Source organism: Cladophialophora bantiana, assembly GCF_000835475.1.
Source record: "Cladophialophora bantiana CBS 173.52 unplaced genomic scaffold supercont1.17, whole genome shotgun sequence".
NCBI lineage: Eukaryota > Fungi > Ascomycota > Eurotiomycetes > Chaetothyriales > Herpotrichiellaceae > Cladophialophora > Cladophialophora bantiana.
The window spans coordinates 523010-545551 of record NW_015971591.1 but is presented as its reverse complement, the minus strand read 5'-3'; the positions used below and the strand labels follow the sequence as shown (position 1 = coordinate 545551).

General features: G+C 51.8%; 8 protein-coding genes across 8 annotated transcripts; 4 read left to right on the top strand and 4 right to left on the bottom strand.

The window, feature by feature from the left end:
* Nucleotides 1–700: 700 nt before the first annotated feature.
* On the bottom strand, nucleotides 701–3234 carry Z519_10154 (uncharacterized protein; the record flags this gene model as incomplete). The annotated part of the gene is made up of 3 exons (XM_016767872.1): nucleotides 701–2166; nucleotides 2217–2763; nucleotides 2815–3234. The coding sequence occupies 3 exons, from the start codon at nucleotides 3232–3234 to the stop codon at nucleotides 701–703; spliced, it is 2433 nt and encodes an 810-aa protein (XP_016615970.1).
* Nucleotides 3235–4017: 783 nt separating this feature from the next.
* Nucleotides 4018–4977, bottom strand: Z519_10153 (uncharacterized protein; the record flags this gene model as incomplete). Its single annotated transcript, XM_016767871.1, has 1 exon — nucleotides 4018–4977. One exon carries the CDS (start codon nucleotides 4975–4977, stop codon nucleotides 4018–4020), a length of 960 nt encoding a protein of 319 aa, XP_016615969.1.
* Nucleotides 4978–6965: 1988 nt separating this feature from the next.
* Nucleotides 6966–8667, bottom strand: Z519_10152 (uncharacterized protein; the record flags this gene model as incomplete). The annotated part of the gene is made up of 3 exons (XM_016767870.1): nucleotides 6966–8450; nucleotides 8507–8590; nucleotides 8644–8667. The coding sequence occupies 3 exons, from the start codon at nucleotides 8665–8667 to the stop codon at nucleotides 6966–6968; spliced, it is 1593 nt and encodes a 530-aa protein (XP_016615968.1).
* A 3264-nt stretch (nucleotides 8668–11931) lies between these two features.
* Z519_10151 (uncharacterized protein) lies at nucleotides 11932–13764 on the top strand (the record flags this gene model as incomplete). The annotated part of the gene is made up of 5 exons (XM_016767869.1): nucleotides 11932–12129; nucleotides 12206–12316; nucleotides 12372–12458; nucleotides 12538–13623; nucleotides 13708–13764. The coding sequence occupies 5 exons, from the start codon at nucleotides 11932–11934 to the stop codon at nucleotides 13762–13764; spliced, it is 1539 nt and encodes a 512-aa protein (XP_016615967.1).
* A 73-nt stretch (nucleotides 13765–13837) lies between these two features.
* Nucleotides 13838–14526, bottom strand: Z519_10150 (uncharacterized protein; the record flags this gene model as incomplete). Its single annotated transcript, XM_016767868.1, has 2 exons — nucleotides 13838–14300; nucleotides 14432–14526. The coding sequence occupies 2 exons, from the start codon at nucleotides 14524–14526 to the stop codon at nucleotides 13838–13840; spliced, it is 558 nt and encodes a 185-aa protein (XP_016615966.1).
* A 1640-nt stretch (nucleotides 14527–16166) lies between these two features.
* Z519_10149 (uncharacterized protein) lies at nucleotides 16167–17891 on the top strand (the record flags this gene model as incomplete). Its single annotated transcript, XM_016767867.1, has 1 exon — nucleotides 16167–17891. One exon carries the CDS (start codon nucleotides 16167–16169, stop codon nucleotides 17889–17891), a length of 1725 nt encoding a protein of 574 aa, XP_016615965.1.
* A 1134-nt stretch (nucleotides 17892–19025) lies between these two features.
* Z519_10148 (uncharacterized protein) lies at nucleotides 19026–19325 on the top strand (the record flags this gene model as incomplete). Its single annotated transcript, XM_016767866.1, has 1 exon — nucleotides 19026–19325. One exon carries the CDS (start codon nucleotides 19026–19028, stop codon nucleotides 19323–19325), a length of 300 nt encoding a protein of 99 aa, XP_016615964.1.
* A 1549-nt stretch (nucleotides 19326–20874) lies between these two features.
* On the top strand, nucleotides 20875–22530 carry Z519_10147 (allantoinase; the record flags this gene model as incomplete). Its single annotated transcript, XM_016767865.1, has 1 exon — nucleotides 20875–22530. One exon carries the CDS (start codon nucleotides 20875–20877, stop codon nucleotides 22528–22530), a length of 1656 nt encoding a protein of 551 aa, XP_016615963.1.
* Nucleotides 22531–22542: the final 12 nt, after the last annotated feature.

The following is a 22542-nucleotide window of genomic DNA, read 5'->3' as shown; positions in this document are numbered from 1 at the left end:
TGCGAGATGATGGAGAAATGGATATACCTCGCAACAGCAAGATACGACGACGATATTTCTCGATGGGATCGGGTTCTTCTTGAGCGTTTTCATCCCCGCTAGCCACTTAGGATGGTGGCATATGTATAATAATACTCCATAGCGGGGATCACAGGCCATTTTTTTCCCTCTACAAACCCGATTGCCGCAGCATTCCCACCTCTGCCTTGCCAACTGCCAGCCAAGTTTCCTTCGAAATAGCAATAGGAACGGACCTCTTTTCCCCTTTACTCGGCTCTCGGTGGGGTACGCGGCCAGCAAGAGGCCTGGTTGAGGATCGGGGACTGCACAGGTATTGCCTGGAATTGGTCCCCGACGGTGGAGAATCAAGGAGGAAACCAGTTCTCGGACTCGGGAGGTGAGGTTGGAGCGTTCTGTTGTTGACGAGCAGATGTATGAAATATTCATTTTCTTTTCCTTTCCTTTTGTTTACTTTCTTCTGAGCGTGCTACCCTGAAGTGTTTGAGATGCCATTTCCTCGATAACTGGATCACTGGTCTTTCAACATTTCAAAGACTGTAGTGTAATAACCAACGAACAAGCGGGAAGAAAGCATGATTTTTGATAACGTCTATGAATCCCACCCAGTGAAAGCAATGAGAGTAACAGAAATGAGTTGGAGAGCCTGTATCGCCCTTTAATTGCTAGTGTCCATTGTCGATCAATCACCCATTCTTGCGCAGCGAACAGCGGCGGACACGGCTTGGCCAAGATCGATATGGAAGAAGGGCCGGTCAAGGCCAAAAACCGGTCGGAGCGGCGCAGCTTTCTTGAGTGCTGCTCTGCCATCTTCCCCCAGTGACCGAACCCGTTGCTCGCACTTCAGGATCACTTCAAGGTTGTCTTCGTTGTTTTCGGCGGACTTCACTCTTTCTACTTTGCTCTCGCAATCTGTCTTCGCCAGTTGCTCCTTCCTTTTGGCCTCAGCGCAGGCGTCTTCAGGCACTGCCCCAGCGAAGGAGCTCGTGAGAGAGTATACCGGGGTCCAGTTACCTAGTGCGAACTGGCTTCTTTTCGCAGGATAGCCGAATCCTGCCGTGGCAAGCGCTCGTCGAGACCATCGGTTCCACAGCGCCGCGAAGTGCCAATCAACCAAGGACGGGGCCGCATGGCGGTCCAAGGCATTCCTTGCGTCGATCAATCCTTGGACACCCGTGATATCGATATTGTTCACTGATGAGCAGTCGAGAACGATGGCTCGCAGGATCGGTAAACTTGTGTCTATATTTTGCGATGCTCTTGATTCGCACCACAGCAGTTGGTGGGATTTCACATTCTCCTCTTTCGTCGTGCGCCGAGTGTGCTTTAGAATATAGTCGGTGAGATTATTCAGGTGCAATGTTTTATTGAGGTAGTTGAAGCCCTCGGGAAAGCGATACACAAACACTCCTGGATAAGGTGACTGAACTACTACCTCCGGGTTAGAAGCGTCCTTCCGGTCCATGGGGATATAGGCGTCTCGAACTTCTATCTCAGACTGATTCTGTTGAGGTCTCTCGTTTTGTGTGCCGCCGTCAGCGCCGAGATCGACCGCGACCTGCCAAATTGGGACCCGTCCAAGGAATTGTCCGTTTGTGCGAGCGATTCGAACGAGTAGGAGGAATAACGAGAGACCGATCGTGGTATAGATGGATGTTTCCAGCCCGGTAAATATGGCAACGACGACCCCAACGATCCAGATCAGGAATTCGAAGGGAGAAATTCGCCAATACCTGTAACATGTTTTTGGAGACGCCACCAAGTTCAGCACAGCGTGAATTATTAGGCCAGCGAGCGCCGCTCTGGGGATGTAGTAAAAGACGGCCGTCAACGCATAGAGTGCTAGGAGGAGAATGAGGGCGCTGAAAAGGCCGGCAAGCGGAGTCTTGACCCCAGCTTTGGCGAGCACGGCAGAGGCACCGAAGGATCCAGTACAGGCATAGCCACCCAGGAAAGGACCCAACAAATTTGCCGTGCCTTGAGCCATGATCTCCTGGGATGGGATCACCTGGTAGCCAAATTGCTTGCCAAAATTCTTTGCAATCGCAATATGCTCGATCACCAGGATGACCATCATAATGGGAGTCTGTGGAATCACAAGTCGGACTAGCTCGGCATCGAGCCTAGGGACTCCTGCGTGTTTGAAACCTAGCCACTCAGTCAAAATCTCCGAAGAAATCGAGCCTTCCGCGACATACCTGACTGTATCTTCCCCACGATCCGAAACTCACTCTCGCCCTTTGGCAATCCGCGATTCACCAGCCAGCTAACGAAGGTATAAAACAACATGGCAAATGACAGTCGCAAGCACGAAATCGTTGCCCACAAGCGTTGGCGTGAAGGTTGGCGAACCTCCATTTTTGCACAAATTCTCTTTATCAAGTCCAGCAGTATGAGACAAGAAATGCCAATGGCAGCATCGAGCTGAGTATTTCCAAGATTTCGCAGCGAGTTGATAATTACCTTGTACGGCTCTTCTCGTGTATTGATTCCAGGAATGCCCATCATGACGGGAAATTGAGTCGACATGATCGTTATGCTGGCAGCTGTGATAAATGCAGAAATCGGGATGTATGGTATGACTTCGACTACCCATCCGAGCCGTAGCAGGCCAATTGCCAGGAGCATCGCCCCAGTTATGAATGATAGTGTTTTTGCAATCTCTTCATTGGTGTAAACTCCTGGGTGCGAATCCTGTATACTAGTAATCACATTGCCAACGAGGAGTGAACCGACGGCGGTTGTCTGGGACGTATGTGAGAAATGGCACAAGAATCACTTTCGGCTGCTACATACACCAATGACGATATCTTTGGAAGTACCAAACAGCCAGTAGGTTGCGGCCCCCGCGAAGGACGTGTACAAGCCAAAGTCCGGGCTTAACGTGGCGAGCAGGGCATATGCCATTGCTTGGGGCACAACCACCAGGCCGACTGTAAGTCCTGCTATGGAGTCTGCCAATAACCATCGCCAGTTGTAGCGAGGTACCCAGCCGATGGAAGGGAAGAGGCTGTGAAGATATTGGTACGAGCCTTCTTTCGTAGGCACGAGCGATGCAAGCCATTCGGATGCGGATGGTTCATGTTCGAGGTAGTAGTTGGGAATCGCCTTTGTCGTCTTTTCTGTAAGTTCTTCCAACCGGTTCCTGGCGTTTTGCTGTGACTTGTCAACCAGTATCGCCTGAGAAAGTTTGTGCAGACGAGAAGATAACTTCATCTTTGTGGTCGTGCGAAGAGTAAACAAACACTATCCAGCCGGTTCGATCGACCTGTTCTTTGTCTCAGCCGTGCTCAACGCGCCCACCTGTCTCTTTTAGTATCAAAGTTTTGCACACAGTAGAGTCCATCGAACACAAGGCTTCCCTCCACCCAGCACCGGAAGGGCGGTCGGTGTCTGCGGGTCGGTAGTCATGCCATTTTCCTTGGCTGTCGGGGAGTGCGATATGGCAATGCGCATGGTTTTCCCCATTTCTGGAAGGGCAGCTTCAAACCCATTCGGTCTAGAGTGTGTTGATCCCCGACCTTGTTCCTCTTGTCTCAGAGAAAAGGTTGGTTAGAGGCATTCCTGGGTGGATACGATCGGATGTCGTCAAAAGACAAGACCGGCTGTCGGCGAATCATGAGATTTCCATGGAATCATCTTGAAATGACAGTGGCGATGTCCCTCTTCGTGGCCACTGGGAGCAAAACTTTCTCCATCGTCGACCGGGTGTCGCGAACTCGGCAGTCGGGGGACAGATGGCACTCGGCTGCCCCAAGATCCATCATTCTGGAATCTTGGACATCCCTCGGTGCTCGTGTAGACCCAGGAGGTAGTTGGGTGGAAGAGCCATGATACGCAAGGAACGAGAAGATTGAGTCGCGGCTTAAGCGGAATCCTAGCGAAAAAGAGTGCGTCTCCACGTGACCTCCAACTACCATCATGTCTATGCTTCCTCCTGGCTGTCCTCCTTCGCATCGCCTACAAGCCCTAGGAGAATAGCTGGTACCGTACAACACTCTACATATTGTTCCAAACGTGTCCCATCAAGCGGTTCGCCACATCCCTGACATAACTGCCCGTCGCGCCCATCCCGTCATTGAGATCATTCACGTTGACCCTCCCCGAATTGTACTCTCTCAACGCCGCGTACCAGTTTCCCTGATGGTGGAAACACTGCTTCAGTCCATCTCCGGACTTGGTCCCCTCAACTCCATCCCTGACCATCTGCAATATACTCTGCGCGGCATGCTGAGGATTGAACTCCGCGCCGTTGTGAGATTGCATTATCCCCGGGTTTCGAACTCTACCGTCTGGCGAGACCGTGGTGCGGACACGTACATTCCCACCGGACTCCTGCATTATGGTGCAGAGGACGACGCGGACGTCGACTCGGGATTCGCGAGCGATTGTTTCGATAGCTGTCTTGATGTCGGCGATTTCGGCATCGGAGTCATGATAATTCATTAACTTGGAGTTGCTGTTCCAGAGCGCAGAATATGAGGCCCACTGCGAAGTGTGTGGGAAGCTTGAGGCGGGTCCACTGTAATTGGCATAGCCGCCGCCTCCATTCCCACCGCCGCTGCCACCTGGGAGACTTGCGGCGAGTTGCTGAGTCATGACTTGCTCGCCTCCCGAGAAGGGGCCAGGACCCTTGATGACTTCGTTGATAGAAATTTCGGAGGAAATACCTGGATTGTCGGGCCGAAGATCTTGAACAGATATGCCGAGGATACGCGCGACGCCGCTGAGGTTGAACACCAGTCCCAATGTTTTGATCGGCAAGTTGATAACTTGTCCGACTTCAGGGTCATTGGCCTCGACGTCAGGGTTGGCAGCCAGCACGGCATTGAGATCGAAACCCCCACGAGAGGCAATACCACTGAATGTGTCACCCCTTTGGATTTTGTAGGATCCGATCAGCGTGCCAGCTACTTTGTAGCTCATCTGGCTAATGCCCATTGGCGCTTGGGAGGCCATGGTATCAGCTCTGGGAGGCGATTCTGGTGATTCTGCTAAAGATATGTATACGCGAAGCCTGGTCGACGACATATGTGGTGAGAAGGAAGGATCAGATATATATATATATATATATAAGCCTGTGGTGTTAGACGGTAGTAAGTTTGAATATAGCTAACCTTTGGTTGCCTGTGTGGCCTCGGCCATCCCTACATGGGAACAAGCAAAGCCTCTGTTGGCCAAAGATTTCAGCCCTTTCATTGAGTAGCCTCACCGGTCACAGGGATCAATGCGTTGTCGTGTCTGGATAGAAGCCAGGGGGTGGACGACTGACTCCCGTTCTCGGCCGTCGGCATGCGTGTCCATCCCGTCCTGAATAACCACCTCTCTGCCAGTTGGATCACGTTATGATGATGATAGTGCAACAGGCAACTCGACGCGAGGCAAGGCAGCACCTTTGAACTTTTCGGTACTTCTGTGCGGACTTCCAGGTGCGAAGGGATGGTGATATTCGACCCTGCATGTGTCCTGAGCCCCGAAGCCGGCTGCGTGCATACCGGCTTGGGGTCAGCGGAATAAGTAATTAGACTCTTCATAGACAGAGCCTAATTCAGGTGTCACCGACACAGATATTAGCTTTCGCATAGGGATGACCGGTGAACGAATATCTTAGATATCTGATACAACATGTTTCGGGTGAGCCTTATTTGCCCGTAACTCGAAACGAGAAAGCAAAGAATAGATCGTGCCTCTCACCCACAGTGGTTCGGTGGGTAGTACCAGGATGGCTTCAAACCTAACAAGCAGCGCATAAGAATTCTGAGCGGATGTCTTCAGCTGTCGGTAGGAAAAGCCCAAGTCTGCGAGGCGTGACCTCAGCCCTGGGGCTAAACTTGTTTCGGCAAGCTTCTCGGAGGCTGACTTCTGTCCAACCAGACGCGCCACAACATTTCTGGCGAGTTGGGCAGGCGAATCGACCACATCATCTCTCACCCTGATTTGGTCATTACCTTTCACAGAGCACCAAGGGTAAGCATCTCCTATTAACTGGTTTGTTGCTGCCCTCTCAACTGTTCAATGTCAGTGTAGCACCGCGGTTTTCTGCTTACCTCCGGCCCGTGCAACCCCAGTCATGGAGATATCGCCGTGCAACGAGACAACACTGATCAACTGTCCCACGGGCCTCGGGTTGTTTTTGCTTGCTTGCCAGGACGCATCGCTGACTCAATCTGAGCGCATCGAGGCAGCTACCGTGAGAAGATGCCTTCAAGACAAGTAGAGATGAGCAGCCAGGGGGAGGAGGGCGGTGAAGGATCTCATTCCTCGCGTTTGCACGCGCTTAGACGTCTCACCGATCTGCGAGGTTACAGCATTTCATCGGAGGGTTTTGCTAGCATTGCCTTCAATCGCCCCGTTCCGCAAGAGCCAGAAGCGCCGGTTAGTACAGCACAGTGAGGCCATAGTGAGACCCGCAAATGCGAAATTTCGACTCAGATATTTACAGCCTGCCTGCCGTGCTCGGTACCAGGCGGTGACGACATCTAGGACGATAGTGCCGATGCCGCGGAAAATACTTCGATACACCTGCACTTCAACGATCACTCCATGCGTCAGGGAAGGACGACAAAGGACGTATGGATTTTGACCAAGGTACCGTTTCAGCTGGTGAGCGCTTACCCCAGGCCGTGTCTATCTTACGACCTATAGGGCCTAAAGTGTCTACAAGTTGAAATGGACATTCAGTCCTTCTTGTGCATGGAGATATTGGCGTCGGAGAAGGCGGCGTATTAGCGTGGGCAGGCGATATAAAATTGCCACGCGACAAGAGAGCTCAGGGGAGAGAGGCGATGATAACTGGGTATTTTGGCAGCTTGCAGGAAGAAAGCTTACAAGTTTTCCGTCATCGCGCTCGGGCGCCAAAGAGAAACGAGACTCTAGAATGGCAAAATAGATCTTGAGCCAGCTTCAGCCTTCATTACTACGCATCGCTATATCATTAAGCCTCCCGATCACGATTTTCGTTTCCCGCCTGTCCTTCCCTTAAAACTCCCCTCAAAGCCCGGTCTCCTGACTTTGCCTTGCTTCGAGTGCTTCTCCTCCTTCCTCTTGGCCAAGTTCTCTACCCTTTTCTTCTGTTTTGCGTCTTGCGCCTTCTTCACTCCTTCCAATCTCTCATTCCACTCCCTCTCACTCTTCTTTTTCTGGCCCTGTTGCCTTTTCAATGCTTTTTTAAGAAGGGAAGTGTTGTCCCGGACATGTTGGCCGCCAGCTCGCCGTTTGGCATTTAGCCACATATCCTTTTGTTCAATATCGCGACGCTTCTCTTCGTCGAGACCTGCCATACGGGCTTTTTTGGCTTCTGCGAGTTTCAGTTCTGTGGCAGTGTCACGGACGCCTTTCTTTTTGTGTTCTTCCACGGCAGAGGCTGATGAAGGGTCGAAATGTGTGCCATCTTCGAACGCGATGCGGCCGAACATGAAGTTGTTGGCAGAAGTTGAGTTTGGAGGAGAGCCACTGTTGTCGCCGATCATGGGAGAGCGAGGTGACGCAAGCAGAGAGCCGGAACCACCAGGTGAGAAACGCCTCGCCATCTCCTCATCTTGACGGCGAGCCTCTTCTTCCTTCTCTCGGCGTTTTTGTTCCTTCTTGGCTGCCTTTTTCGCCTCTTCCTTCCGACGTCGTTGCTCTAGCAGCTCTTGTCGGTTCTTCGGCGGACGACCATCGCCGCCGTCAGCTTTGCGTTCCGCACGAAATTGGGATATTGCTTCTTGCAGTCTTTCTCGGGGCGTTTTGGTCACCACGTTGTCGCTGGCCGATGGCAAAGTCATTGGACGCGGATCCAAATGTGGAGGTTTGATGGTCTCGTCGACAAATGTGGGCTGCACAGATGATGTCGAAGATGTGCCAGACTCGTGCTGCGGGGAGAAGACCTCTTCTGGTCCATCTTCTGAAGAAGCCGTGGAGGGGGAGCTGTCCCGCTGAGTGACCGCCCCAAGATCAACCGGAACCTGGAGATTTAGTTCCTTCTGCACTTTTTTAGGGGTTTTATTCTCAGGAGCGTTTAGTTGTTCCGCTTCTTTTTTCTTAGCCTTTTGTCGTTCCAGCTTCTGCTTGGCCCTCTCTTTTCTCTCTCTTTTCCGTTGTCTTCTCTCGGCCCTTTCCTCTGCTTTCCGGCGTCTTTTATCTTTTAATGTGCCATCAGTGTTCTGGGCATCAATTGTTTGCTCGGAATCTTTGCTGTCGGTCTTTCGCTTTTTAGATTTTGAGGCCTGTGCATCCTGGATAGCCTTCGGCTGTTCCATTTCGGTACCTTCGAGCATAGTCGGGCTTGTGTCAGGCTCATCTTCTTCAGTGTCTCGCTTTCGCTTCACCGCGGCAGCAGCTGCTCTTTCATCCATAATGTCCTTTGCGCTTTTCCAATTGTCAGGGTCTAATTTGGCTATTTTTGCCGCCCGTTTCTGCTCCGGAGTTTGTTTTTTCCTCTTCCATTGATCCTGCATTGAGTATGAGTGAGGCTGCTTTGAGACATGATGATCTTCGCGGTACGTACGCTAACATCCTCCCCATAATAGAGCTTTGCGGGGATGAGGGACAATAGACTGTCAAAGGACCGTGCATGGCTTTTGAGCCGTTCCTATAACGAATCAGTTAAGATTTCCAACCGTGGCAGAGGGCGGTGAGATATACGGCCAATTCGTCGGCGTCGGTCATGATGGCTGGCAGTCCCAGTCAACTCAAATCTCTTCACAGCTCCCTCGCGGTACAGTTCTATGTTGCCGTTATGTGTCTGTTTAGGCAGAGGCACAAAGATTCTGTAGGATCTCGAACAACTCGGCTTGCGGGTGCTAGTGGAGAAACACGCAGCGCAGGCAAGATGAAATCTTGGCAATGATTTTTGTGCCAAGCTTACTGCGGGCCACCAAGACGTGGTGGGGGATGTGCGAGAAAGTCACTCATTCGAGGCTGCTGCTGTCCGCTGAGTCTTCTCTTATTTTTCCAAGAAAACATGGCCAACATTATAATCAATGTCTCATATAGGCATTTCTGACCATTACTGGACACGATTTCACCCCTCTGTGCGAGGGAAGCCGACTGCCCATCAACCTCGACACCTGAACACTGCAAGAATCAACCCGTCGGAATTCGCAAGCTCCTATCCGTCCACACTGGCGAGTCCTTTGGAAAGATCCTTAATACATACCACCGAAAGCTGGAAGCCTTAGAGAGAAATATTCTGAAAAAGATACCTGACGAGCGCGACATTTGGGAAGAGCGATATTTGGAACTCTTCAGAAGACGTGGTGAAGGGGGCAGATTTGAATGGTTGGCATTGTCCATCACTCAGGAAGTCCGGCTTCTTGTCAACGACCAATACAATCAAGCCTTCTCTACTAGGGCGAAATGTTGAGTTGGAAAATATCATCAAAGAGCTGGGGTCTGCCAAATTCTTTGGATCCGAGGAGGGAAGCTCGGACATGATTTCCAAGAGTGGCGGAGGTGATCAAAAGAACGACATCAATTAAGGTGGGTGGGCAGCACATTTTCAATTTACTCTTGTCACTCAAAACCACTATTCTGGTAAGGACTGGCTACAATGACATCTGATTTGCATTGTGATTCCAACTCCATGGAAGCTCAGAGAAGGGGGACACAAAGCGACGAAAATCAATAGAATCTTGGAGCTTGCAATATATTACACGACTGGGCATTATTACCACTCAAAGAGGGTGTTGACATACAGGACTATTAGCACCCCTTGGCTGCATTTCTGCACCTGATAAGCGGACCCGCTGGTATTTTTGGGCTGGACCTTACGAAACTGGGTGTTAATGCTCTGCATGTTCGTCTAGACTGTGGCGAGCTCTATCTTTGTCCGAGGAGACAAGAAAAGTCGAGAGCCACATTGCTAAGAGCATCAATCGGAAGTCGGAAGGTTCCTCGTCCATATCACCGACCATGTGAGAAATTTGAAAAGGCTATAAGGTGATCTCTTAACCCTTGGTTGGATACATATATTCCTTGTAGTCGACCACGCGCCGAACGAAGATTATTTGGCTAAAGCAGCCCAAAAAATCCGGGAAAGGGACGCTTTCTACGAGAATCCGCAGGACGTTGCTGCGCTTCCCATTGGGGACCAAACTTTGGCGCCTCCTGTCGCTAGCGCGGGCAGGAGTCTGAGAATTCAAAGAAAAATCAGCACGCTGTTCATCAGGTCGGTCCCAACTATATTCCTCTTCGCAAAGCATCTTGAGGCCTCTACTTTTGTCCGGGCAATATTCCTCCCCGATCTAGAAAGTCGCCGTAAGGCACTGCTTGCTCGCTGTGCATATCACCGCCTTTCGAGTCTGGATCCGTGAAAGACGTCCTGTCTCTTGCTTCTATGGGTTGGGATCGACTGGTGACATATCCTACGGAGCCACTCTCAACCCTAGAGAACGTGGCCACAACCGACATCACTAAAGATACGATTTAAAAAGGCAGCTGCTTTGTTCTCTGTGTGCATATGGTATTTGGATACGGCGTGGACACAAAAAGATGGTACCTTTCGCGAAGCTCAGTGCGTATCTCGATGCCCTCTCATGCTGGTGTGAGCAAATATCCTAATTGCCGCAACAGGTTGTCGTATCCGCATGAATGTCCCGTCTGCGACAAGAATGTTTACCAGACCATGCAGAGAACTTCTTACTTAGAGCTATGGTTGGTAGCAGCCTGGTCAGTGATGTTTCCGCCACGTGCTGGAACTTCCACGGCTGTCCATTCTGCTGGGTTACGCAGTTGTGCGTGGATCAAGAGTATCGACGTCGCAGGCTGTCTACAAGGGTGAGCTCTCTCCTCCGGCTACTATCTACTATAACAATCTTAATCTTAATGAGCCTAGCTTCTGCTCAAGCTTTGAGAGGGCAAGGAGGACTGTACTTCCTGTATTCTAAGATCACATCCCACTGCCATACTGGCGGCTGTCAGAAGTTTCGGACGTCGTCTCCGGAGGCCGATTTGAGAGTGGCGAAAGAGCATGTAAAGGGCGTTATGGAGTCTAGCCCGACCAGATATGTCAGCTTAGCCACATTAAAGGGAATCCTTTTGCGGACGACGCGCCACAGGGAGTCGTTTGCTGTGCCGACACAAATTTCTGGGTCGGCCACATGGAACCGGCCGAAGACTTATAAGTAGTCAAAAGCACGAGGACTTGGATGACCTTTGGAGACCTCCCCAATGGTTGTGAGTTCCTCCTCTTGGTCAAGGCAGCATAGATGAACTTGCGGAGTTCTTATAGAGGGAACCGCCTCGACCGTCTTTCCCCAATGTCATCGTCAGAACTTGAATCGCCGATCTGCTTCTTGTTGTGACGTGCACCAGCAGGGTCGATGTTGTTTCCGCTCCTCGACAACGTCTACCACGAAGTTGAAGGCCGCTTCCAACTGCCGAGCTGCTTTGATCATTGGTTTCGCGTTTCGTCTCTGACCCAGTGCTGAATGGCCACCGCCTTTTTGCCTCTCTCTCTCTCACTTGAAGATGTCTTTGGGCAGACTCGACGTCGGCCATTGGCAAAGATGCTTCAAGATGAACACGTAGGCGCGTAGTTTGACAGTGGCTTTTCCAACTGCTAAACTTGGTGGCGGATAAATCTCTCATCAACTATGCTGTACTGTACGCAGCATGAATGAATTATAGGGCCAAATTGGATCTTCCCCGGTTGCCTCACCAGCCTCATGACAAGGCTGAACCGCTTTCAGCGGGGCGGGGCGGGGGATGGCTACAAGCCCATCAGCCGCAGTCCGTCGAAGATTAGCGCTTGGAGCCACTAGGCTTACTTCGGACAGCAGAGTGGATTCATCACCCCTTTTGCCGCCACGGTCCTCTTCACCGCCAACTCAACCGCCGAGTCTTCTGGCAATGAATCAAACTACGATCTCAACTACGGCCTCGAACAAGTCTGAAGAAGGCCGAAGCAGGTGGCAATAGAGGGACCCAACCATGTCGACCCTCATTGTGAAGATTCTGACTTCCTTGGTCTGGGTGATTGTGATCTCGATCCTCACGAATATCCTCAAGCAACTGTTCTTCCGTAATCCTCACAGACCACCACTGGTATGGCATTGGTTCCCCTTAATTGGCAGTACGGTGGACTATGGGCAAGACCCATACAGGTTCTTCTTCAAATGCCGAGAAAAGGTGCGCTGCTCGCGGGAACTGGTGTTGAGTCTTGTTCGACGCCAACGACACGCTGCCCCCACTAATCGGTGTCTAGTATGGCGACTTCTTCACCTTCGGGCTGCTCGGGATGAAAGTCACAGTGTTCCTGGGGGCTAAAGGCAACAACTTCATCTTGAATGGGAAGCTGAAGGATCTCAACGCTGAAGTAAGCATGCAACAGACCCTCAATCAGAGCTATACCAAGCTCACCAAACCTGTAGGAAGTATATGGGCCTTTAACAGTGCCGGTCTTCGGTCGCGGCGTGGTTTACGACGTGGACAATGCAAGGTTCATGGACCAAAAAAGAGTACGGCCAATGACTCTCTGCTTCCCTGCAAGAAACTCGTTCTGGCATGCCTCCATTGCTTACACTATTGATTCTGCAGTTGTTAAAAGAGGGCTTTACAAGTCAAAACTTGCGCGCATACGTTCCCCAATTTGTCAAAGAAACCGAGCAGTATATCAATACCAATGCTGCCTTCCGAGGTGAGGGCGGGGTATGCGATATATCTACCGTGCTCTCCGAGATTTCACTGTATGCCGCAGCTGGTTCACTCCAAGGAAAAGAGGTCAGAAACTCTTTTGACTCTTCGTTTGCCACTTACTACCGCCATCTCGACGACGGCTTTGCCCCCGTCAACTTCATGTTCCCGTGGCTGCCCATACCTGTGAATCGGCGACGAGATCGCGCGCAGAAGATGATGGCCAACCTGTACATGGACATTATTAAGAAGCGACGGTCGAACGGGAATCAAGATGACAGCCATGACATGCTTTGGGCCCTCATGGACGGCCGCTACAAAGACGGGACTCGACTCTCAGACGAGGAGATAGCTAACCTCATGATTGCCCTGCTCATGGGTGGACAGCACAATACCGCAGCCTCTGGAACCTGGATCATGCTTCATCTAGCTCATCGCCCACAACTCATTCAAGAGTTGTACCAAGAGCAGCTCAATGTCCTCGGTGGCCAAGCACCAACATACGACACGTTGCAGGACCTCACGCTGCATAACAACGTCATCAAGGAAACGCTCCGTCTCCACAGCCCGATACATTCAATAATGCGCAAGGTCAAGCAGCCGATGCAAATCCCCGAGACAGACGTTGTCGTCCCCGCAGGCCACATCTTGCTCGCCGCTCCCGGCGTCCCTTCTCGATGTGAGGAGTTCTTTCCGGACCCGATGGCATGGAAGCCGCATCGATGGGACAAGCCCGACGAGGCTCCGAAGCAACAACAGCAACAACAGGGTGAGAAAGGCGAGGACAATGATACAATAGATTATGGGTACGGAGCTGTCTCCTCAAAGGCAGTGAACAGTCCTTATCTGCCCTTCGGCGCCGGTCGACATAGGTGCGTAGGCGAAACTTTTGCTTATGCACAACTGGGAGCTATACTTGCCACGATGGTGAGGCTTTTGCAGTGGGAGCAAGTCGACCCCAATGCTCCTGTGCCAGCAACGGACTATTCTGTAAGTTGCCCCAGATGCAGGATTTTCTCCCCCAATATTCAACGTTTCAAAGCATCAAAATGCTGATTGATTATTCGTGGACAGTCCATGTTCTCACGACCAATGCATCCGGCTACAATCAAGTGGCGGCGTCGGCATTAACCTGTCCTACCACCTACTAACAGGCTATCTTGTCACACTTGAATTGAGCCCCATCCGAGCTTGCAGAGCTGTCCTACAAAGATGCAGGTTGCGGCATATCCGGCGTTGCTTCGTAACTGATCCTCCCCGCGGGCAGAAAGAACAAGGCCACCAATGCGCCCCCTTTGACTTCGGGATAATGGTGCGTCCCAGGTCCTGGACTCGTCCAGCCTGCACCCTGCCACCCCTGCATGCCCATCAACTCTGCCGTCTCATCCACCAAGATCACGCAGTTAATCTCCCCGTACGGATGCTGATGGTACTGTCCCCGATACACCTCCTTTGAATCCATATACACCGTGGTGATTGAGATGTAGTTGCTCTCCGGTGTGGGCGGCGCGATGCGGCCGCGACGGTACTTGGGCCCGTCGAGTTCATCGCGCGCCACCCAGCCTTCTTTGAGGCCCTGGCGCATGTAGTGCGCGAAGGACTCGTAGAAGGGCGTTCCCGGACCGTATTCGCGGTTCAGCCGGGCTTCGAGGTCTTTGCCTGGTGTTCTGGCACGGGCCAAGCAGAGACATGTCAGTAAAAATTCCGGTGGGAGGCTACAATTGACAGGTGAAAGGCGTCCGCCATTGGGGTCTAGGGGACAAGATGTTCCGGGGAGGGGGGGGGAGGCTCTGCATACAAGTTCTTGACCTCCCTGAAGAACTCGTGGCACTTCGATACGAATTCCTTCGCGGTAGGGTATGCCTCGAGATCGAGGACCGGGGCGTCTGCCATTTTATTTGTCCTGTTCCGCGGGTCTGGGCTTTGAAAAGAAAGAAAGACAAAACGGCCGTTTCGATCAAGCAATTACTTCCCTCCTCTCTAGTCTCCCTTCCTTTTTTTGAGCCGCTCGTTCGTTCGCCCCCCGCTTATCCGAGCGAGACGCTTGAAATACTATCCTCGGGGACGAAGAGGATCGTTGAACGACTCTTAAATAGTCGATAGACTTGGTTGTGCAGCCGCCACGATATGGCTTGGCGACCAGTGTTTATTTCCCGTAATTCTCACCCAAAAAGAGGCTCGATCCCCGTTCCTTCTTGCTGATGCCCTGTCCTCCAAGCCAGATGGTTGATGATCAATAACTTGGTGATGTGCTGTGCTGTATTACCAATTAATGGCCGAGCCTTTGACTTCAGTCTTCTCGCCCCTCAACGCGGATCGTTGGTCAGTCAGTCAGACAGACAGTGCACGAACGAATGAGGCGCTTCGTACGTACGTAATCCGCAAATCAGTTCACCTGGTCCCACACGTAGGCAGCTCGACGACCCTCGTGTGGAATTAGCGGCTATTATCTTCGCGGCCGGCTTATGTAAATAGGTAAGCCCAAGCGTTTTTCTCCAGGGAGTCCCGTAGCGGAGAGGAGGAGAGAAAGAGGAGAAGCATTCGGTAGGACATGCCCGTCCGCGTGCCGCATTGGTGCGCGATAAGCCGAGTTGGATTGCCGATTCGCCATATATGGACAATGGATCTGTGCTATTACAGGACGTACTCGTACTTACCATCGACGACATACTATCTTCGACACACTGCGTCTGAGGAGTTAATTGTCAAAGCCTCCTTCACGCCTTACACCGCAGCAGCGGCAGCGGTGCGGAGTGTACTTGGAGACGGACGAGGCCCGAATGCATTCGCATCTACCTACCGCAAGTATTGAACGCCACGCCTCCCCACTCGCTTTGGCTTAGTGGTATGTACTCCCTTTCGTTCGCTTTTCTTTGACAGGGCGTGGAAGTCATCTACGAACATGTAGGATAAGGTGTGCGAATGAAACACACCCTCGCATTCCGGGTCGCCTTTTGGTCGTGGCAGCCTGTCGGCTATAGGGCCCCGTCAGGCGGATCACGGTACAAAGGGGGACTTATTTCACGAGAGGATCTGGACAGGATTGAATCTGTTACTTAATTGCTGATGAATCAGACTTGGACCTGGACCTAGACCAGTTCATTTTCTCTTCTCTTGAGAATGCTACGCATGATCACTGCTCACTCATTTGCGTAACCACTAGCAGAGATCCCGAGCAAAAGCATCCCAAGCATCGTCCTGTGCCGACAATCACTGCCGTGAGTTCTGGAAGTGAGCACAAGCACACAGGTTGTTCAAAACCTAGATTTACCCCCTGAGACCTTTGATTCTGGAACATGCGGTGATACGTTGTGATATGCTCGGTTTGAAGGTCGAACATTGAACTTGATCGACAAACATCACGAAAACACGCTTTGGGACACTGATTGCTTCCGGAGCAAGCAAATCTCGGTCGTAATGGAGAGCTTCGACCTGGTCATTGTGGGAGCAGGTGAGTTTGATTCGCACCGCCCGATCTGCAGAGGAATGTCACGCTCATCCAAACTATATTCGCAGGATGGCATGGCCTCGCAATGGCAAAGACATATTCCGAGGTCTGTCCAGACGCCAGCATGCTCATCATAGACTCCGCCAAATCCATCGGCGGAACATGGGCCAAAGAACGTTTGTACCCTGGCCTTAAGACAAATAATATCATCGGCTCGTACGAATTCGGCGACTTCCCAATGACACCCGAGAAGTTTGGTGTTAAGGCAGGACAACATATCCCTGGTGCCGTCGTGCATGAATACTTGTGTCAATTTGCGGAGAAATTCGGCTTGGTGTCGCGGATGAGGCTCCAGACGAAAGTTGAGACTGCAGAGCTCCAGGAAACTGGCGAATGGCTGCTCCAGGTGCGTGGAGAAAACACTGGAAATGATGGACCATCGTCCCTGAGGGCTATGCGGCTTGTTGTGGCCACTGGGTTGACGTCTGAGCCATACGTGCCCAACTATGCCGGCAGGGAACAGTTCACAGGGAACTTCTTTCATTCACGCCAGCTACGAGATCGAGCGCAAGATATCCGGACATCAGAAGAGGTCGTGGTAGTCGGAGCTAACAAATCGGCATGGGATGTCTGTTATTCCGCGGCGACCTCGGGAGCGCACGTCAGTATGGTCATCAGACCAGAAGGCGGCGGTCCAAGCTGGGTGTGGCCTGTCATGTTCTCTCCTTTCAAGCTATCCCTTCAAAGAATGGCGACCACTAGATTCTTCACACTCTTTGAGCCCTGCATCTGGGCTGAAAGCAGCGGTTTCAACCTGGCTCGGAGATTGTTGCACCGTACGTGGCTTGGTCGACAACTGGTAAGGCTGTTCTGGAAGATACTTTCAAATCCTGTGCTCTCGGCAAATGGGTACCACACACATCCTGAGCTGAGAAAACTAAAGCCTTGGACATCGATGTTCTGGATGGGCAATTCCTTAGGCGTCCACAATTATGATAGGAACTGGTTCGAATTCGTGAAGCAGGGAAGGATAACTGTCCACGTCGCCGACATAACGTCTCTGGCGGGTAACAAGGTACAACTCTCAAACGGCGAAGTCCTCCTTGCTGACACTTTCGTCTGTTGTACCGGCTGGAGAGTGGTCCCGCCGATCAGGTTCATGCCACCAAATGCGGCAGCGCAATTGGGGCTCCCGGGCCAAGACACCGCTGGGATCAAGTATCTTGTCAGAAAAGCAGAGGAGGAAATTTATAGAACCGTCCCGGAACTTCGATCAGGGCCCCTGAGAGTTCTGCCAGAGGCGTCAGCCCCCGTCAGTGTTTCCGGCAAGACTTTGGCCCACAGACCGTACCGGCTGTACCGTTTCATGATACCACCAGCAAAGGCTTTTCTCGACCAACGTAACATAGCTTTCATCGGCGCTCATCTTGCTCTCAACGCCACCACGGTGGCACAAGCTCAGGCCTTGTGGATAACAGCATTCTTCCAGCGTGAGATCCCGAAGCTGAAACCTTCATCAATCACTTATCAGGATATTGAGTATCAAACGATCCTGCAAAGTGAGTACTGTCGACTGAGACATCCTCCTGCTGGCGGAGGCGCAGGAGAGAGATGTCCGGATCTTGTCTTCGACGGGCTGCTGTACACTGACTTGCTGCTGCAAGATATCGAGATAGAGAACTTTCGGAAGGATGGTCTTTGGCAGGAACTTTTTGGTCGGTATTTGCCTAGAGATTATGCTGGAATGACAAGGGCGTTGATTGATCGGATGACGTATAACCGGCGATACACCGTACCTAAGTCAAGATGAGCCTGCTCTCGAAGGACTCTCATACGATGCTCTGAAAACTCAGTACTCTCCGGCTCTTCTCTCACCCTGCGATCCGTCACGCACATCTTGAGATGCTGCGATGCACGGAACCGGCAAACAGGAGCTTATACACGCATCTTGACATCGTGGCATGATCATCTGCGTCGGCTTCGCCGTGAGTCGGCGCCATCAACGCACATCCAAGTTGTGTCCAAACGACGGGAGAATGATTTCTCCCGTCTGTGAGTTTCGGTGAGCATTCATTCCGCTTATGTCCGCTGATGTGCGCGAGTGGGAAGGAGCAGCACTTTGGAGGGCTTGAAGGGAGGAAAGGTAAGGTGGAGTATAGATGAATTGGAAAGGGGGTCGTTGGTTCCTTGCTCTGGTCACTGGGACATGGCCAACGTTCCTCTTCCTGGACAAAGCAAGGGGTGCCTTGACGCAAAGATGCAACACATGAGCAGACGTCCCATAGTGTTGACCCAGGCAGACCCCGAATGAAGTGGTTGTCGTCAGCCTTATTTCCCTGCAATGCCAGCTGCCTCGGAGCCGCCTAATAACCCCGTGTAAGAGGCTGGGGTAAAGATCTGCCGAGTACGAGTTTGAACCACTCGGATAGGGTTTCGGCCCCTGTAAATGCTGGAGTACTGCCTTGTTTAGTTCTCTTCTGAGACCATTTCTCTGGTTAGACATTCGGGCTCTACCAACGTCAGCCTGAAGCCCGATACTCACTCCAGAGGCGGACTTAGGAGATACAATGAAAGACTGAGACTGTTCTTCTGTGACTAACTATTGCCAGCATGGACACGATCATGGAATTAACACTTCACCCATCGCAGAGTAAAGATGCGAAATTGTATATAAAGTCCTGTGCGTCTAAGCATTGAAAGCTGAAAGCTAGGCAAATAGCATTGAAAGATAAAAGCAGGAGCAGAAAGCAATGTTTGAATCAAGCTGCCTTTGCGGTGCCAACCGATTGCGTTGGGAAGCTGAGCCCTTTTTGAGAGTGTGTCTGCCATGCTTTTCCAGTTAGTTTAGGTACTGACCCTCATTCAGATGCGTTGCTGGTGTGTCGATTGCAAGAAGTTCTCAGGGTCAACGAATACAAACAACATCCTGGTACCCCTCACAGGGATGAGAGTGGTAAAAGGGAACCTTAAGACGTTCACCTTGGATGTCGATACTGGGAACCAGATGACCAGCTTCTTTTGCGACAACTGTGGGTCGACGTTGTACCGCAAGAGCAGCGGAATCAGTGATGGCGTGGCTGTGATGATTGGTGGTGTTGACGGAGATGAGGTTTTACACGCCAGCAAACCTCAGGTGGAGATTTATACGAGCAATCGTCCGAAATGGGTCACTCCCATTGAAGGGGCTGACCAAGAGGAAGGGATATGGCATCCAAGACCTGACCAGTTGCTTAAGCGTGGTTGAATTGTGAGCGGCGAGATCTGGGATCGGTGAGAGCGAAACTGGGGACAGCATCTGTCAAAGTGATCGGGGAGGTGTTTAGCAATTCATCTGATCAAGTAGCTTGACCTGGCTGACAGAGCAGAAGGAGGAAAATTGAGAGAGTTGTAGGTTGGGAGACCAGAGACGTGCAGCCTTCCTCGCATGGTAAACGGCACGTGACCATGGTTCTTTTCTGATCCTGTGACCACGAAATCCAACAAGTACCTCCTCATTTCCATTTCCAAAACCCTCTTGTTCTTTCCTCTCCGCCTCCAAGCTCGATCTTTTTCCGTCTTCCACGATGCCCTCTGCCCAGATATGAAGGTCTACCGTTGCACGTTGATGAGAAATTGGACGCAGGCTTTTGCCATCTCGATGAAACTTCCAGTGAGCTGCAGTACCCGGCCGTGTGATTCTAACTTTCAAAAGTGAACATCATTCCATTGCCCTCGCCTTTGCTTGCCTGGTTTTCCCTCGATGAGCCTTTGAGCCACTTCAGACCGTCCATTGGTCACCGCTACCGCTGGATGTGCGTTCTTCAATCACCCTATTCCCGCCTGCTCCTTGCGTGCGCAAGCCGCGGAATTCCTGTGCGCAGGACCTGAAACTTTTACCGGAGCAGAGCGAAACTGTTACGTCGGCTTTACGCTATATGAGCGGAAACTGAAGAAGAGGAGAGACAGACATATAGCAAGGTGCCAGTCAGGAGTTTTGATCGAGTAAAAATGGACACACTATCGAGTAATGGACATTCCTTTGAAGAGGCGGCCGAGGCCGGCGAGCCGGATGTGGCTTAGAACATGCGCAAGGACCCTTATCACAAGCCACCACGAGGCCTTCCGACTCCCGAATTCCGGCGCATGCAGTCCATCTCTGCATGGGGCAAAGCGCTCTTCCGCAAAGCTCCTGGTTCAGGCACATGTCTCCATTTCCCAACGATAACAGGGCGTACGTCAGCGACTCAGCGCCATCGATGCCCACCATCCCACCAAAATTCAACCTTCAATGTTCCCGCCAGACATCTCCTCTTATCGCTACTCGATATGATCGAGTAACAGATACCGCCCACGCCTCCAGCGTCGGCGCTGATGCCGAATTTACCAATGGCAAGTCCCAGAACGTCCCGGATTCTAGATGTTGATCGGACTCCTCCGCCTGTATCGCTTCACCTCTCCCTCTGTGATATCTCTGGGGATTCACAGCAGGACCTGTCTCCCGACAGTGACTGCGAGTGACCCGAGCTGAAGCGAGGAATGCCCGCGAGGGGCCATTTGAAGGTGGTATGTCTCTGTTTTGTCTCTGTCCTTTGTTCTATCCACTTTAAATCTCGCCCAAATTCCGTGCTCAAAAAAGATACCGGGTATTGAGGCAACGTTGACTTGCGCCTTGCTTATCAACTCATTCGATAAGAACTCTGCTTCCCGGTTCACATGCTTAGCATCTCCAATCCACCCCAGCGTGTGCTCACAAGCCCTGTGTTGTTGATACCGATCCATTGCAAGCGGTCGGTTCTCTGCCACCTACCTTAACAATGACTAGCTGGACCAGAGCTTTCCATCCTTATCCGACACCTCCACGATCTCCCCCAAATGGCCTGTTGGAAGCAGTAGGCGAGTCTCCGATAACCGTCATCGCTTCGTCTCGAGCGGTCCGGTCTGGAAGACTTTCCGCGGCCACTATCGTCATATCCAATGCCACAGGCAAAATCACTGCGACCTTTGATTCGATCGTCCCTGCGTCCGATTTCCCTCCCAATACTCCATATACAGACTACTCGCCGCATATACTCCTGCCAGGCTTGGTGGACGCCCATGTCCACCTCAACGAGCCAGGCCGAACCGAATGGGAGGGATTCTACACGGGGACGCAGGCCGCCGCGTTTGGCGGAGTTACGACAGTGGTGGACATGCCCTTGAACGCTGTACCGCCCACAACCACAGTAGCAGGGCTGCAAGAAAAGATCAAAGCAGCACAAGGCCAATGCTGGGTTGACGTTGGCTTCTACGGAGGCATCGTTCCCGGCAACGAGCGAGAACTGAAGGCTCTGGTTAGAGAAGGAGTGAGGGGATTCAAGGGTTTTCTCATTGACAGCGGCGTCGAGGAGTTTCCTGCCGTCTCATCCACCGACATTCAAAAGGTCTTCGCTGAATTAGCAGATGAGCCTACGACTGTCATGTTCCATGCAGAGATGATACCGCCTATTGCAGACTCTGTCGGAGACGACGTCCAGATTTCCCTACCTCCCTTGCAGCCCCACGGGCCGCTGAATGTTTACAACACCTTCCTTGAGTCGAGACCGCCCTCCTTTGAGACCTATGCCATTGAAGAGATTCTCTCCTTGGCTCACCTTGCGCCGAACTTACCACTGCATATTGTCCACTTGTCAGCGATGGAAGGAATTCCGCTGTTGAGGAAGGCACGTGCGCAAGGCATCAATATCACAGCCGAAACATGTCCGCATTATTTGTCCCTGGCAGCCGAACAGGTTGCATTGGGCGACACTCGACACAAATGCTGCCCACCGATTCGGACTCAGTCGAATCAAGATAATCTCTGGGAAGAGTTGAGGCAGCATGCGCTTGAAGGCGTGATCAAGACGGTGGTCTCGGATCATTCTCCTTGTACACCTGATCTCAAGATTCTCCCTTCACACATCCCGGGCCATGTCGCGCAACCAAAAGATAGCGTCAGGTCATTACAATTAGAGACCGATCGAGGCGACTTTTTCTCCGCATGGGGAGGGATTTCATCTGTTGGGTTAGGGCTACCCATCCTGTGGACAGAAATGTCTCGCCGCGGCTTAACCGGGCCGGACAGCGCCATCACCGACGTGGTGACCTGGTGTTGCACCAATACTGCGTCACAAGTCGGTCTGGAAAAGCAGAAAGGTGATCTCGCTGTCGGATTCGATGCCGACGTCTGTATCTTTGACGATACAAAGGAGTGGGTTGTTGAGCCCAGCACGATGCTGTTCCGGAACAAATGCTCTCCGTATCAAGGGAAAACCATGATCGGACAGGTCCAAGAAACGTGGTTAAGGGGGAGACAGGTGTTCGTGAGGGATGGGTCTAACAACGGGTTTGTCGGCAAGGAATGCGAGGGGAAGTTGTTGCTGGAGCCAAGGGTGAAGGAGTTGAAGAAGGTGAAGAGCTGGTTCCGGAGGTGGATTTTTGATTTCGACGGATGAGCGTCAGAGGGT